At 41.6% G+C, this 16,801-nt stretch overlaps 1 protein-coding gene and 1 long non-coding RNA gene across 2 annotated transcripts in view; both read right to left on the bottom strand.

Moving 5' to 3' along the window:
* Positions 1-282: 282 nt before the first annotated feature.
* On the bottom strand, positions 283-2,650 carry LOC310867815. The gene is made up of 4 exons (XR_014570028.1): positions 2,188-2,650; positions 1,442-2,064; positions 838-942; positions 283-383 (listed from the first exon to the last, which is right to left on the bottom strand). It is a non-coding gene; the product is annotated as an uncharacterized lncRNA (long non-coding RNA).
* Positions 2,651-4,976: 2,326 nt separating this feature from the next.
* LOC310867508 (uncharacterized protein) overlaps positions 4,977-16,801 on the bottom strand; it is a 131,103-nt gene continuing 119,278 nt past the window's right edge. Inside the window, 8 exon segments of the mRNA XM_083777622.1 lie at positions 4,977-6,508; positions 7,248-7,356; positions 8,635-8,708; positions 8,921-9,037; positions 10,201-10,399; positions 14,178-14,308; positions 14,732-14,868; positions 16,050-16,162. Coding sequence (XP_083633748.1) covers positions 6,416-6,508; positions 7,248-7,356; positions 8,635-8,708; positions 8,921-9,037; positions 10,201-10,399; positions 14,178-14,308; positions 14,732-14,868; positions 16,050-16,162 — 973 coding nt within the window. The 3' untranslated portion in view covers positions 4,977-6,415.

Here is a 16,801-nt window from a genome sequence, read left to right on the forward strand (position 1 = left end):
TTAACATCTCTAAACAAGGTTATAAGGCCCCAAGTGGTCATAAATACCATAGTTAATTATCTCAGAAGTCACAGCAGGGGTTTCTCAAAAGATAGCAAAGAGAACTGAGACTGGCTCATTACGGTTCAGGGATCAGCAGGGTCACAAAAGGGTTCACAAGAACAACAGCCCTCCCAACAGTTGTTTAGGGGCTATAAAACTAGACTCTGTACACAGCCTGTGGAACAGAATTTAAGTTTGTTCCATGGAAATGGCACGAGTTAATGATTTTTTTTAAATAAAAACACCTGTTTTTGTGCACTCAATACAGTGGTTTTCGGTCTCACTGCCATTTCATCGGATCTGGCCCTGGGCTGTGGTGGTGAAATGGACTGGAATGAAGTCTGTAACACATTTTGTGTGCAATAGATCATCAGTTTTGTCATACAATACCATATCTACAAGAAATTAAAGCTAAAAGCCTATAGTGTACATCACAGGAATGAATAGCCATGGGAATAGTGATAAAAGAGTGTTAGTGACATGATCATATTTTTTTATAAGAAAATAGAAAAGTTATTTATTTTCTCCCACCATTCCTTCAGTGGGAAATGTCAGGATTTTGGCCTTTGGGGTTGATGACCCGGACGCTTGAGACCCCCATTGTACAGGCATGTCAGGAAATGAACTCTGCAATATAACAGGGGAAATAATTGGGCTTTGAGGTGGGTGTAATTGCACAAATGTTGTGTTCAGTCTGTACAATGTATAGTATTTCAATATTGTATCATATCCACAATAACTTATAAGCCAGGGGTTTAGGTAATCAGAACACAGCATATGTCTCTTTATACTTACCGCTCCTGTACTGTCAAGAGGCGGAAATGATGACTTTGACGGTGACGGAGGTGCAGAACAGGGATGGTGCTCTTCCCATTGTTTGGCCATCGAGGAAACTGATAACTAGCAACATGTGAAAAAAAAAATATTAAACAAACAGTAATTAAGGGATTGTAATGTATGAAAATGTATCTATAAGTTCACAACAAGGTGTTGATAATCTTCACGGGATATCATGTAATTGTTGTGCTTTTTAAAATAAATAGAAGTTGGTCTTTTAAATATTTCTGAGGACACTTTCAAATTACATTTATAGTTAAATTAATTCACAGAGTGTCTCTCTTTAGGAGGTTTAAAATTGTTTATCTCCATGAGAACAACAGGGGTTCCTACACATTGAGAATGTGAACTCCTGAAACAGCTGGGGTCAAATCCTCTGTAGTGTGTTGGTTGTAAAAGATAACACGGGCTCATTGTTCTACTACTAGTGATTCTCAGCATGGGTTCTGGCCTCTCAAGAGGTCTGTCACCAAAAACACATCAGAATGGCTTTCCTTAAATTTAAAAACATTGTAATTCAATATAATGTTAGTGTACAGAATACAGATATTGTTTTCCTCACTCCAGTCAAAGTAGAAGTCAGCTGGGTCTGTGCTTTCAAAGGCAATGAACTATACTGGAGTGCCTCCCAGTTTGATGTCTTCATGGCAACTGAGATAGTCTATAGCACAATGGGAATACATATTTAGATAGCCACAACTTTAATAGTATGAGCAATATAAACAAAACAATGTATATTATTGTTTACACATTTTGACAGTAAATAGATGATGTAAAAGCTCAAAACTAAAAGCTGTAACTTTTCAGATCGAGCTTGTAGATCAGTTATTTCACCAAATGTATGTGTATAACAGATACTACGTTCTATAGTGGGTAAAAGGTCAAAGATAGATGTAAAGCAAGAACTATAAAAAAGGAAGGTTTGGGGTTTGAGTTAGAGATAATGAATGAAAGTATTAGATTGGATGGATGGATGGATGAATGAATGGGTTTACAGAAAAGTTAAATAAGGAGGGGGGATTCTCTCTGAGAGCAGGGTGATAAGACTGTCAAATATCAGAAAGGCAATGTAAAGAAGAGGTGAAATATTATTTAATAATAAAACGTCAAACTTGTGCACAAAAGACTGCTGGTCACCAACGGGGCTTTCAGGCATCAAACTCGTTTCGTTTATCACAGGATATGCTTCAATAAAGAAAAATAGTTCGTTATTAACCTGAATCTAACAACAAATAATACATAGGCTATGCAATATTAAAAAATATAGTACATCTGCTAAATATGAATTATAAATAGTAGGCTACTCACATCGCTAATGCATGTTGGCACTTTGAATAGATTTCGCCGAGCAGGGCTTGGGCAAGTTGGGCTACTAGGCTTTTGTTCGCAAGTTTTCTTTTTCTCTCTTCGTTCTGGTGTGGACTTTGCGCATCGTTTCACCCTTGAAGCTTGATTACGGAGAGACAACTCTTTAATCTCATCCGCAAGTTTTACAATTTGTTGTTGACATCGTCGATATGCATTTAATTTAGTGCGACATTTGTGGCAAACTGCCTTTACATCATCCGCGCCAGTCACTTCAGTTGCCGTGAGCTCCTCTAAAACAACTGCATAATCTTGTTTGACGTCCTTTATTATTAACTGGTGTCTGTTCTTCGAAATGTCAAAGTTATTTCCACAGAGTCGGCACACGTTGGGTTTTTTCTTAGACGGTGTGGTGGGTTCTTCAGCCATTCTCCTAATTTTCCTGAATTTCCTCGCTTAGCCTCGTTTGAAGTTCCACTGGTAATGATTTCCCCACGGTGTTATTTTGAGCGGTGCACACCGCTCAGAGCCCTGACGTCACATAATTTAGAGCGACGCCTACGCGGAAGGGTTGACTCCCACTTTTAGACTGGTTCAGCCCACAGCTTTTTCCAGGCTTTCATCTTTCGCGCAGACGAAATGAAAGCCTGGGTATCGAGGCTAGGATTCACCTAGTGTTTACCGTATAGGCAGTGCACTTCCTTAATAGCACCAACATCTATACATAAACAACACAAACATGAAGTTACAAATATGAACTTAATATTATAATGAGCCCACTCACGGAATGAACGCGACACACACACACACACACACACACGGACGGAAAACATGTGAGGGTACCTACCCTAGGGGACACGGGGAGAACATGTGAGGGTACCTACCCTAGGGGACACGGGGAGAACATGTGAGGGTATACCTACCCTAGGGGACACGGGGAGAACATGTGAGGGTATACCTACCCTATAGGGACACGGGGAGAACATGTGAGGGTACCTACCCTAGGGGACACGGGGAGAACATGTGAGGGTACCTACCCTAGGGGACACGGGGAGAACATGTGAGGGTACCTACCCTAGGGGACACGGGGAGAACATGTGAGGATACCTACCCTAGGGGACACGGGGAGAACATGTGAGGGTACCTATACCCTAGGGGACACGGGGACAGAGGGTACCTACCCTAGGGGACACGGGGAGGACATGTGAGGGTACCTACCCTATAGGGGGCACAGGGAGAACATGCAAACTCCAAAACGAAAGGCTGTTTCGCCAACCCCACCATCTCGTGTACATACAATAAGTACATCATTGTACATCTTGTGATACAGTTAAGGCAGTAAGCACATTTCATCATCATTTTTCGACCACGGTCAAGATCATGGATTCCACAACGCCACGCCAAACTTCCCGGGTTCTTCATTGTCATCCCCAGTTCCTGCTTTAGTGATGCATGTGTCCGTAGCGATGACATCACTTCCTGCTTACTGATGCATGTGTCCCGAGCGATGCAATCATGTGTCCCTAGCGATGACATCAGAGGGAACGACAGTTTTCTACCTCTGGTCTGCTTTGAGGCAGGACTCCAGAGAAGAAGGGAAGATATAACCTCATTGTCAGCTCTGTAGCAGTGGCCGGCAAACTGTGTTCTTCTGGATCGGACTAGTGAAGAAACACAGGGAAGGTTGCCGTATATTAGATCAGTCGATGGGTGGACTAGTGTAGAAACACAGGGAAGGTTGCCGTATATTAGATTAGTCGATGGGTGGACTAGTGAAGAAACACAGGGAAGGTTGCCGTATATTAGATCAGTCGATGGGTGGACTAGTGTAGAAACACAGGGAAGGTTGCAGTATATTAGATTAGTCGATGGGTGGACTAGTGTAGAAACACAGGGAAGGTTGCCGTATATTATATTAGTCGATGGGTGGACTAGTGAAGAAACACAGGGAAGGTTGCCATATATTAGATTAGTCGATGGGTGGACTATTGTAGAAACACAGGGAAGGTTGCTGTATATTAGATCAGTCGATGGGTGGACTAGTGTAGAAACACAGGGAAGGTTGCAGTATATTAGATTAGTCGATGGGTGGACTAGTGTAGAAACACAGGGAAGGTTGCCGTATATTAGATTAGTCGATGGGTGGACTATTGTAGAAACACAGGGAAGGTTGCTGTATATTAGATCAGTCGATGGGTGGACTAGTGTAGAAACACAGGGAAGGTTGCAGTATATTAGATTAGTCGATGGGTGGACTAGTGTAGAAACACAGGGAAGGTTGCCGTATATTAGATTAGTCGATGGGTGGACTAGTGTAGAAACACAGGGAAGGTTGCCGTATATTAGATTAGTCGATGGGTGGACTAGTGTAGAAACACAGGGAAGGTTGCCGTATATTAGATTAGTCGATGGGTGGACTAGTGAAGAAACACAGGGAAGGTAATGCCGTATATTAGATCAGTCGATGGGTGGATTAGTGTAGAGACACAGGGAAGGTTGCCGTATAATTAGATTAGTCGATGGGTGGACTAGTGTAGAAACACAGGGAACTGGATTTTAATGAATGGATTACAGTATATCTCCACTGGGAGGAGACCCCGGGGCAGACCAAGGAGGAAACACATGGACTCACATGGCCTTGGAACGTCTCGGGATCCCCCAGGAGGAAGTCACTGTTGCTCTGGAGAGGGAAGTCTGGTGGAGCCGTTGCCCCCGCGACCCGACTACGGACAAGCGGTTGAAGATGGATGGATGGATGGATGGATAAGAATAAAGGAACACTTCACCTGACCCAAGATGTAAAATAGTTTATTTGCTTTTTAAATGATTCTAAATCTGAATCTAGATCTGATTCCATGTTATTTATTTATATATCGCCCCAAAAAAGAAAAAAGGCAAAAAAAAAGAAAAAAAAAGAAAAAAAAAGAAAAACACAACATATTTTTTGACGTGAGGTTCTAAACTGTACATCAGAGAAAACAACCAGTATCATAAATGTACAATAAACACTAAATAAATCATTACAACCATTTTAATATGTATTATTATTATTATTATTTACATTCTGATTCTGTGTAGAAAACAAAAAAACTAATTAACACCATGCTGTCCGTCTTTCTTTCTGGATTAAAAAGGAAGAAATTAGATTTTCAGGAAGAAATAGATACGTATTTATATATATATATTTTGTTAATGTTCACAGTTTTCCCTCCTTCTCTGCATCGTCCAATCACATGACTCTCTGGTTTGTCCAATCCCGTGAGCCGCCCCGAGATAAAATAAAAAAAATAAAAAAGGCGCCCGTCATCGCCGTCGGCAACGACAAACGGGTTTGGTTGTCACGGCAACAACACGACAACATCCGGGAAAAAAACTAAACAAAGTGAAAAATACAACAAAAATATTTTCATTCTTTATAATTATCATTATTCTTTACAGATTGTATACACCCCCCCCCCCCGGCTCGTTAAATACATCGTTAACGACAGACAAACCGGAATTAGAATCTCACACTTTTTTTTTTCCTTTTCTTTTTTTTTAAGGTAGATTTTGGTCAGTTAGTTTTTATTTGTAAAAGATTTACAGCCTGGAAAATAAATACAAAAAAACAAAAAAAACAAAACAGAAATAAAACATTTTATTATAGGATTAGTTTTATTTTTTGTATCTTTATTCTGTTTCTATTAATTAATGTGTTTTTTTAATTAATTAACTTTTTTTTTTTAGTGCAACGCGAATAATTCCCTTCTGGAGCAGATTCTGTACATCACTGATTGATCAATTATTAATATGTACACGTGTGTGCGTGTGTGTGTGTGTGCGTATGCGCGTGCCAGAGGACCAGCCTCCGCGTGAATCAGGGGTCATAAGGTCATAAGTAGCATCATAAGGTGGTTTTTCTTTTTTAGCCCCTCCCCCTCTCCTTAGAGCCACACCCCCCCCCCCCTTTTTCCACTCTAAGCTCCTCCCCTCGGATCGGTACGACCAATCACAAAGCGCCCGCGTTTAGCGGTACACAAGAAAATAATAATAACAACAATAACAATAAAAAATCTCTTATATTATAACATTATTCATTATCGTTTGATGAAGTGGAGTCACTTCAACGACCGGCTGGCAGCTGTCCGTCAAACCGAGGTACAGGAATGCAACCTGGAAAGTGTGCGTGCTTCCGTGTGCGCGTGCGTGCGCGTGTGTATGTGTGTGTGCGTGCGTGCGTATGTGCGTGTGTTCAGTTCATCCATTTCCTACAGTTGAGCGCTCCACAGTGGCATGGGATCTTGTGTTGATCGTCTTCCAGGTCGAATTTGTAGTCGTACGACAACTACACGCGCACGCACACACACGCACGCACACACACAGACACACACACACACACACACACACACACAGACACACACACACACACACACACAAACACACAAATGGATTAATTCACGATGCTGATCTGATTCACCAAATGTTTGACTGGTTATAGTCAACATCACTGAGCAAAAAGCATGGGATAATACGGATGTGTAATATTATTACAGGAAAGGCCCGTTAAACTTTTCCAACAAACTGCGGTAAAACTCCCGAATTGTACCACAGTCACACCTGTAATATTACCGTATATTAACTGTATGTGCTGCTAAACTAAACTCTTTTTTAACGCAGTGAATGCAGGATTGACACTCTGATCAATAACTGTATTTTATTTTAACCCATTTTGGGGGCGGGAACCCCTTTTGGTGTTAGCACTATGTTATGCTTTAGCTATTGAAAAATAGCAGATCTACAAGCTCATAGCGCGCCACCGAGTGGCGCGCTACGAGCTTGTAGGTCTGCTATTTTTGAAAAATCGAAGAACCACTGACATTTTTTTAGAATCTGATCTCAGGTCAGAATGGGTTAATCAGACCAGTGTGTGTGTGTCCAGTGGAAACCTCGTATGAATCTGATCTCGGGTCAGAATGGGTTAAGACTCACCCGTAGCTCTGACATACTGTATGTGTCATCATAGATTAACAGATCTACAGATCCATCTAGATTAACAGATCAACGGATCAATAGATCATATTCACCTCCTCTCCTCTCTGGATTCGACGGCAGGAGCTGATGATGATCTTCTGTTCCTTCTCCACAGTGACCACCTCCGTGATGCAGTTAGGAGAGCAGCAGTGGTTGATGTACCTGATCAGTAATCAATACGTTAACACAGTGATGTACCTGATCAGTAATCAATACGTTAACACAGTGATGTACCTGATCAGTGATCAATACGTTAACACAGTGATGTACCTGATCAGTAATCAATACGTTAACACAGTGATGTACCTGATCAGTAATCAATACGTTAACACAGTGATGTACCTGATCAGTAATCAATACGTTAACACAGTGATGTACCTGATCAGTAATCAATACGTTAACACAGTGATGTACCTGATCAGTAATCAATACGTTAACACAGTGATGTACCTGATCAGTGATCAATACGTTAACACAGTGATGTACCTGATCAGTAATCAATACGTTAAAACACCGTGATGTACCTGATCAGTAATCAATACGTTAAAACACGGTGATGTACCTGATCAGTGATCAATACGTTAAAACACCGTGATGTACCTGATTAGTAATCAATACGTTAACACAGTGATGTACCTGATCAGTAATCAATACAGTGATGCACCTGATCAATATGAATCACCTCATCATCAATATAGAATCAATATGTAAAACCATCATCATCATATGTGACTCTTTTTGATAGCAAGACTAGCTGTTCTGGAGAGGAGAAAACAAGACTAACTGTTGAGGAGAGGAGAAAACAAGACTAACTGTTGAGGAGAGGAGAAAACAAGACTAACTGTTGAGGAGAGGAGAAAACAAGACTAACTGTTGAGGAGAGGAGAAAACAAGACTAACTGTTGAGGAGAGGAGAAACAGATTTTTACGTAATTCAAAATGAGTTAATATAACAGGCAGACTCATCGCGTACTAGAGCATGTCTGAAATAAATGTCGCTCTGAAATCGACATGTAAATATGAAATAAATGCTTAAACATGTAGCTAGGTGTAATGTTAGAGACCACAGAAGACATGTAAATATGAAATAAATGCTTAAACATGTAGCTAGGTGTAATGTTAGAGACCACAGAAGACATGTAAATATGAAATAAATGCTTAAACATGTAGCTATAGGTGTAATGTTAGAGACCACAGAAGTGAACCTTTTCAAGCCTGTTTTCACAACTCTCCGTTTCTCTGCCAGACATTACTCTATAAGCCATATCTCCAGAACCGGTGGGTCAAACTGAACAACCAATATGTCGATTTGAAGCTATGATTCCCTGCTTTCATATGACACGGAAAAACGAAAATTCTAAAAGATCCAATGGCAGTCCCTCAGTCAAATTCCCTGCTTTTCAAGAAACATAAATGACAAAGAAAGGGGAGGAGAGTTACCTTGCTGGTCCTCCAGTGATCGTCGCGTCGATGACAAACTCATTGTCGATACGGAACATGTAGACTCCACGATTCTACACGCACACACACACACACACACACACACACACACACACAATCAGCATGTGCACTTGTACGCATATTATCTTCATAGTTTACTGGGAACGTGAACTATAAGATAGCAGGTAAACAATGAGTGTGTGTGTGCGTGCGTGCGTGTGTGTGTGTGTGTGTGTGTGTGTGTGTGTGTGTGTGCGTGCGTGTGCGTGCGTGCGTGTGTGCGTACCTGGGACTCGTAGACGCGTTCCTTCCTGTTTGCCACTTCGCTCCTGATGATGGCGCCGATGTACTCAATGACCATGTTGTGTTTCTCTATGTCTCTGGCAGCATACAGACCTAGGCCCTGAAATATATAGAGAAATATATATAAATATATACAGAAATATATAGCCCTAGGCCCTGAAATATATAGAGAAATATATATAAATATATAGATAAATATATATATATAAACTATGTCTCTGGCAGCATACAGACCTAGGCCCTGAAATATATAGAGAAATATATATAAACTATGTCTCTATGTATCTGGCAGTATACAGACCTAGGCCCTGAAATATATAGAGAAATATATATAGATATATAGCCCTAGGCCCTGACATATATAGAGAAATATATATAAATATATAGATAAATATATATATAAACTATATGTCTCTGGCAGCATATAGACATAGGCCCTGAAATATATAGAGAAATATATATAAATATATACAGAAATATATAGCCCTAGGCCCTGAAATATATAGAGAAATATATATAAATATATAGATGAATATATATATATATAAACTATATGTCTCTGGCAGCATACAGACCTAGACCCTGAAATATATATATATAAATATATACAGAAATATATAGCCCTAGGCCCTGAAATATATAGAGAAATATATAGATAAATATATATATAAACTATATGTCTCTGGCAGCATATAGACCTAGGCCCTGAAATATATAGAAATATATAAACCTAGACCCTGAAATAATTTAAATATATAAACCTAGACCCTGATATATATATATAGAGAAATATATAATCGCCGGGGTGGGATATCATTATATATCTCTGATGCAATGGAGTACCTCTGATGTAATGGAGTACCTCTGATGTAATGGAGTACCTCTGATGTAATGGAGTACCTCTGATGGATGTAATGGAGTATCTCTGATGTAACGTAGTATCTCTGATGTAATGGATATCTCTGATGTAATGGAGTACCTCTGATGGATGTAATGGAGTATCTCTGATGTAACAGAGTATCTCTGATGTAATGGATATCTCTGATGTAACGGAGTATCTCTGATGTAATGGATATCTCTGATGTAATGGAGTATCTCTGATGTAATGGATATCTCTGATGTAATGGAGTATCTCTGATGTAATGGATATCTCTGATGTAACGGAGTATCTCTGATGTAATGGATATCTCTGATGTAATGGAGTACCTCTGATGTAACGGAGTACCTCTGATGTAATGGAGTACCTGTGATGTAATAGATTACCTGTATTCTGGAGCGGGCCAGGTAAACGTTGCTCTTCCATTCGCTCTTCATCCGTCGGTACTGAGCGGCCTTGGAGTGACGACCCTGGTGACCCCCGGGAGTCCAGTCGCCGGGCAACAGGGACACGACCCCTGGGACCACGCCCACGATCGACCCCACCGACCCCTGGCACCGGGGCGCCACGCTGCTCAGGTACGGCCTGGAGAGAGTTGAGACGTTACATTCACTGACCTGAGATCAGATTCTAAACATGTCTTAGAATACATCCTGACAGTTTTTTTTACATCCTGATCAGATTCTATAAATGTCTTCTACATCCTGACACTTTTCATTCTGACCTGAGATCAGATTCTAAAAAAGGTCTTCTACATCCTGACAGTTTTCATTCTGACCTGAGATCAGATTCTAAAAAAGGTCTTCTACATCCTGACAGTTTTCATTCTGACCTGAGATCAGATTCTAAACATGTCTTCTACATCCTGACAGTTTTCATTCTGACCTGAGATCAGATTCTAAAATGTCTTCTTACATCCTGACAGTTTTCATTCTGACCTGAGATCAGATTCTAAAAATGTCTTAGAGTACATCCTGACAGTTTTCATTCTGACCCGAGATCAGATTCTAAAAAAGGTCTTCTACATCCTGACAGTTTTCATTCTGACCTGAGATCAGATTCTAAAAAATGTCTTCTTACATCCTGACAGTTTTCATTCTGACCTGAGATCAGATTCTAAAAATGTCTTAGAGTACATCCTGACAGTTTTCATTCTGACCTGAGATCAGATTCTAAACATGTCTTAGAATACATCCTGACAGTTTTCATTCTGACCTGAGATCAGATTCTAAACATGTCTTCTACATCCTGACAGTTTTCATTCTGACCTGAGATCAGATTCTATAAATGTCTTCTTACATCCTGACAGTTTTCATTCTGACCTGAGATCAGATTCTAAAAAATGTCTTCTACATCCTGACAGTTTTCCATTCTGACCTGAGATCAGATTCTAAAAATGTCTTCTACATCCTGACAGTTTTCTGAAAATGCTATGTTTCTATGTCAGTCGTTCTTCGGTTTTTCAAAAACAATAGCAGATCTACAAGCTCGAGCTTGTAGATCTGCTATTTTTCAATAGCTAAAGCACAACATGATGCTAACATAATGCTCAGGTACGGCCTGGAAAGAGTTGTGTAAACGAAGCACATTTCTATGTTTTTCTGCTTTATTTTCCCTATACGCGTCATTGTTCGTGAAGAGAAATGTAACGTGTGACGCTGCATACTTAGATACAATTTACAATTTAGGCATTTAGCAGACGCTCTTAATCCAGAGTGACTTACATTAAGCAAGAACAAAAAAAAAAAGCATTTATCTTTTTTTTTAATATATTTTTTATCCCACGATTTTGTAACCCATTTTTCACCCCTGTGTCAATCATCTAATGTGATCCTGGGCTCTACACACCCTCCGCCAACCTGGGGAGAGCAACGGACTTAACTCATGCTTCCTTCATGCTTGAGTGTCCAAGTTGCTCCTTTCCACCTGACAGGGGGGAGTTTCCCTGGTTGGACGTAGCGCGTGGAAGGAACACGTTATTCCAACCAGTTCCTTTCCCCCTCCATCAAAAAAGCATTTATCATAAAACATGCGTAAGCTAAGAAAGTAACAGTGGAATATCTATATTATGAGACTATACATATAAACTATATATATATATATATATATACTACTATGCTATACATATGTACTATGGCGTGCTATGACTATATACAATGCAATTATAGTGCTGTCTACATAACATGCTATAAGTCTGTATCAAATGCTATCTAAGTCTACAGAAATGCTATCTAAGGGGGTAGGGTAAGTGCTACGGGCCATGATGGAGTCTGAAAAGGTGGCTTTTCAGACTACGGCGGAAGATTGGGAGTGACGCTGCAGTTCTGACTGCAATGGGAAGTGCATTCCACAGTTTTGGAGCCAGAAGGGAGAAGAGTTTGGGACGTGTGGAGCGTTGTCCCGGCGTAGATAGTATTATCCTCTATTCACTTTATCCACAAGAATGGTAATGAGCCAGCACGGGGGTGATTGACAGCTGTCAGGCACTGATGGCACCACCCACACTATAAGGTTTCATTATGGAGGGAGTGGCACACAGGGAACCAGTGTTGTTTTTGGCAGCACATTTCTATTTTAGTTTAGTCGTAGTCTTTGGACTGAAACTTCATTTAGTTTTAGTCACATTTTAGTCACCTGGAAATGTCTTAGTGTTAGTCTAGTTTTAGTCGACTAAATGTCATAAGATTTTAGTCGACTAAATCTACAGGTGATTTAGTCGACTAAAATGTATTTTGGCGGGTCTTGATGCCGTTGTAATGAGTGTTTTTACACTTGCTGAAAATAGCCGATCTACAAGCTCACAACGGGTCGCAGCGCGACGCGTTGTGAGCTTGTAGATCGGCTATTTTCAGCATGCAACCAAGTGTAAAATGACTTATACTGGATCTCTTGTCCACTAGTCCCTTCCTAACATTTTACAGTTTTTATTTGTCGACGAAATTGTCAGTATATTTAGTCTTAGTTTTAGTCATCGTAGCTTAGTTTTCGTTTAGTTTCCATTCGTTTTTGTCAGTGGAAAAAGGTAGTCGACGAACATTTTTCGTCTTAGTTTTAGTCGACGAAAACAACACTGCAGGGAACAGGGGAAAAACTGCAAACAGAGGTGTGTAGGCATACACAGGAGAGATCAAGGAGCTCCAGGCGCCAGATATACAGTTTAATTCATAAGTAGAAGTATATTAACGTAGTGTCTGCAGCCGAAAAGAAGGACCCACGGTCGAGGCCATCGGGAGGAGGAGTGACGAGCTGGTTAGCTGCCGCGGTGAATCGGTCACAGTTTGGATTAACCGTTGCCGGCGTGCGTGGTATATATGTGGCGGAGCCGTTGCTAATGGTGAGCTCAAAAAACGTTTTCGGGCCCAGGCGGTGGCGTAACTGTCTGGGAACCCGACAGGTAATCCAGTCGCAGTTTGCCGCGGGTTCGACTTTACTGCATGTCTTCCCCCCCCCCATCTCTCTCCCGTTTCCTGTCAGCCTACTGTCTGTCCCTTCAAAAAACCAATGAAAGGCGTAAGCCGCAAAATATCTTAAAAAACTAAAAAAAAAAAGAAAAACGTTTTCTAAAGTTTTATGAAAAACCCTATGTTTCTATATCGGTCGTTCTCAAACATTTTCACTTCAAGGACCCTCAGACATATCTGTAATTGGCCGCCGACCCCCCCCCCCCCCATCTGAAAATAAGCTGAGGTGTGCCGTCATGCTCATTTCAGCACGGCTGGAGAGCCTGTATATTTCAACGAATTTTCAACCTTTATTCATATAAATACTATCATTCCATTATCTATGTAAAGGTGTGTTAATGTGTGTGTGTGAATGGGTGAATGTAATGCACAGTCTATGTAAAGGTGTGTGAATGGGTGAATGTAATGCACAGTCTATGTAAAGGTGTGTGAATGGGTGAATGTAATGCACCGTCTATGTAAAGTTGTGTGAATGGGTGAATGTAATGCACCATCTATGTAAAGGTGTGTGGATGGGTGAATGTAATGCACAGTCTATGTAAAGGTGTGTGAATGGGTGAATGTAATGCACAGTCTATGTAAAGGTGTGTGAATGGGTGAATGTAATGCACCATCTATGTAAAGGTGTGGGAATGTGTGTGTGTGAATGGGTGAATGTAATGCACCATCTATGTAAAGGTGTGGGAATGTGTGTGTGTGAATTGGTGAATGTAATGCACAATCTATGTAAAGGTGTGGGAATGTGTGTGTGTGAATGGGTGAATGTGATGCACAATCTATGTAAAGGTGTGTGAATGTGTGTGTGTGTGTGTGTGAATGTAATGCACAATCTATGAGGTGAGTGAATGTGTTAATGTGTGTGTGTGTGTGTGTGAATGGGTGAATGTGTGTTCAGAACCCACCTCTTGGTGATGACGTAGGGTTTGGGTTCGGAGCGGGCCGACCCGGTGGGGTTGAAGGCCAGAGGCCACTCCATCAGCGGGTTCCGCCCGAAGCGGAACGTGTATCGCTCACAGGACTCCACACCGGGCAGCTGGACGCACGCACGCACACGCACACGCACACACACACACACACACACACACACACACACACACACACACACACACACACACACACACACACACACACACACAGTTTGTCAGGTAAAGATACGGTATTATGTGTTTAACCCATTCTGACCTGAGATCAGATTCATACGAGGTTTCCACTGGACAACACACTGGTCTGATGAACCCATTCTGACCTGAGATAAAAATGTCAGTCGTTCTTCCATTTTTCAAAAAATAGCAGACCTACAAGCTCATAGCGCGCCACTCGGTGGCGCGCTATGAGCTTGTAGATCTGCTGTTTTTCAATAGCTAAAGCATGACATGATGCCAACACCAAAATGGGTTCCCGTTCAGAATGGGTTATTATGCGTGTGTGTGTGCGTGCGTGCGTGACGTGCACTTACAGACTCTATGATGCGGGTGACGGGGGACGCCGTCAGGCCGAACAGATCTTCGCCTTTCAGATACACCGGAAACAGCTTGAGGGTCTGGAGCTCCTGACGCAGCTCCGCCACAGGGCCCAGGACCTGGTCCCACACCGCTGGAGAGACACACAGAAAGGGAGGAGAGGAAAGGGTTAATATGGACCTGGTCCTCCTGACGCAGCTCCGCCACAGGGCCCAGGACCTGGTCCCACACCGCTGGAGACAGACAGGGAGGAGAGGAGAGGGTTAATATGGACCTGGTCCCACACGGCTGGACGTTGTGAGCTTGTAGATCTGCTATTGTCGACGAAATAAACACTGGATTTAACCCTCTAAGACCCAGATTAATTTCTACTTGCAAAAAAGAGATTTCAACCTTACTACTACTTTGTACTACTAGGAATTAGGTTAAAAATATATGTAAAAATAAATAAATAATAATAATAATAACTAGAAAAAGTGCCCTTCTGGGCACAGGTCTCCACCAGGATAGGAATGTAGGACATTGCAGCTTGCCTTCATCTGGTGGTTGGATAAAAGGGCAACAAAAGTAAACTAGAGAGACTGTGTACCAATTTGCGCGATGTTTGGACAAAATCTGTAGGTGTACTGTGCAAAAACTTGTTTTGCACAAAGCGGCCTCCTGGTGGCGCTATAACAGGCCGTTCTGGAAATTTTGGGGCAGAGGTTCGTCGTTGGCATCCAGGGAGTGTGTGCAAAATTTGGCATGGACCGGGTTTACGGTGCCGGAGATTAGCTGCTCACGGACACACACACGGACGGACGGAGTGCAAAACATACTCTCCCCCCATGCCTTCGGCCTGGTGGAGACAATAAGTTTGATGAAAGTTTAATGCACATTATATACTAATATAATAAATCAATAATTTACATTTGGGGGATATCTATCACAAAAATGAATAAACATGTTCTAATGATCACAAAAAAACATCTATTACAATTATTTTACTTACTTTTATTAGGGTTAAAGGTCAAATGTCATAGGTTAAAATTTGTCCAGACATCTTTAATTTGTGTGAATTTCAGCCTCTGTGGGGGGTATTTATATGCAAATATCATGACCAATGGCATTGCAATGAACATCAATGATGACGTTTAGGTGAAAAAAGAACAGAAATTAATAATAATAATAATTAAGTAATTAATTAAAATAAAATTGTTACTATAAATCAACACTGGGTTGACCGTGTGGGGGTCCTTGGGGGCCCTCAGAAGGAACAGTAAAGCCCCAGTAAGCTGCCCTGAGGAACACACCCCCAGCGTTGTGATGTCATACCTTTGGGGGTGGGGCCACAGAGGGTGATGTCATCGTGACCTTTCTCCACCACTTTGATCTTGAAGAGAGGACGACCTTCACTGTCCTCTATGGAGCACACGTACTTACACCTCCTGGTAGAGAGACATAGAGACACACAGGGGGAGAGAGAGAGAGAGAGAGAGAGAGAGAGAGAGAGAGAGAGAGAGAGAGAGAGAGAGAGAGAGAGAGAGAGAGAGAGAGAGAGAGAGAGGAGAGAGGGGAGAAAGAGGGGAGAGAGAGAGAGAGATAGAGAGAGGGGAGAGAGGGGGGAGAGAGAGAGAGAGAGAGAGAGAGAGAGAGAGAGAGAGAGAGAGAGAGAGAGAGAGAGAGAGAGAGAGAGAGAGAGAGAGAGAGGGAGAGAGAGAGAGAGATACGGAGAGAGAGGGGAGAGACAGAGACAGAGAGAGAGAGAGAGAGAGAGAGAGAGAGAGAGAGAGAGAGAGAGAGAGAGAGAGAGAGAGAGAGAGAGAGAGAGAGAGAGAGAGAGAGAGAGAGAGAGACGGAGAGAGAGGGGAGAGAGAGAGAGACAGAGACAGAGACAGAGAGAGAGAGAGAGAGAGAGAGAGAGAGAGAGAGAGAGAGAGAGAGAGAGAGAGACTGAGTGATTTTGCCATGTGACATTTTTATTAGGAATTAAACCCGGACTAGATCCGTATCCATATCTAAATAGTCAAATCAACAGGAAGTTAACAATTGTATATAAAAAATAAAAAAGGGTTTAGTGATGTTCT

This window comes from Protomyctophum parallelum (assembly GCF_964188405.1).
Source record: "Protomyctophum parallelum genome assembly, chromosome: 12".
Lineage (NCBI taxonomy): Eukaryota > Metazoa > Chordata > Actinopteri > Myctophiformes > Myctophidae > Protomyctophum > Protomyctophum parallelum.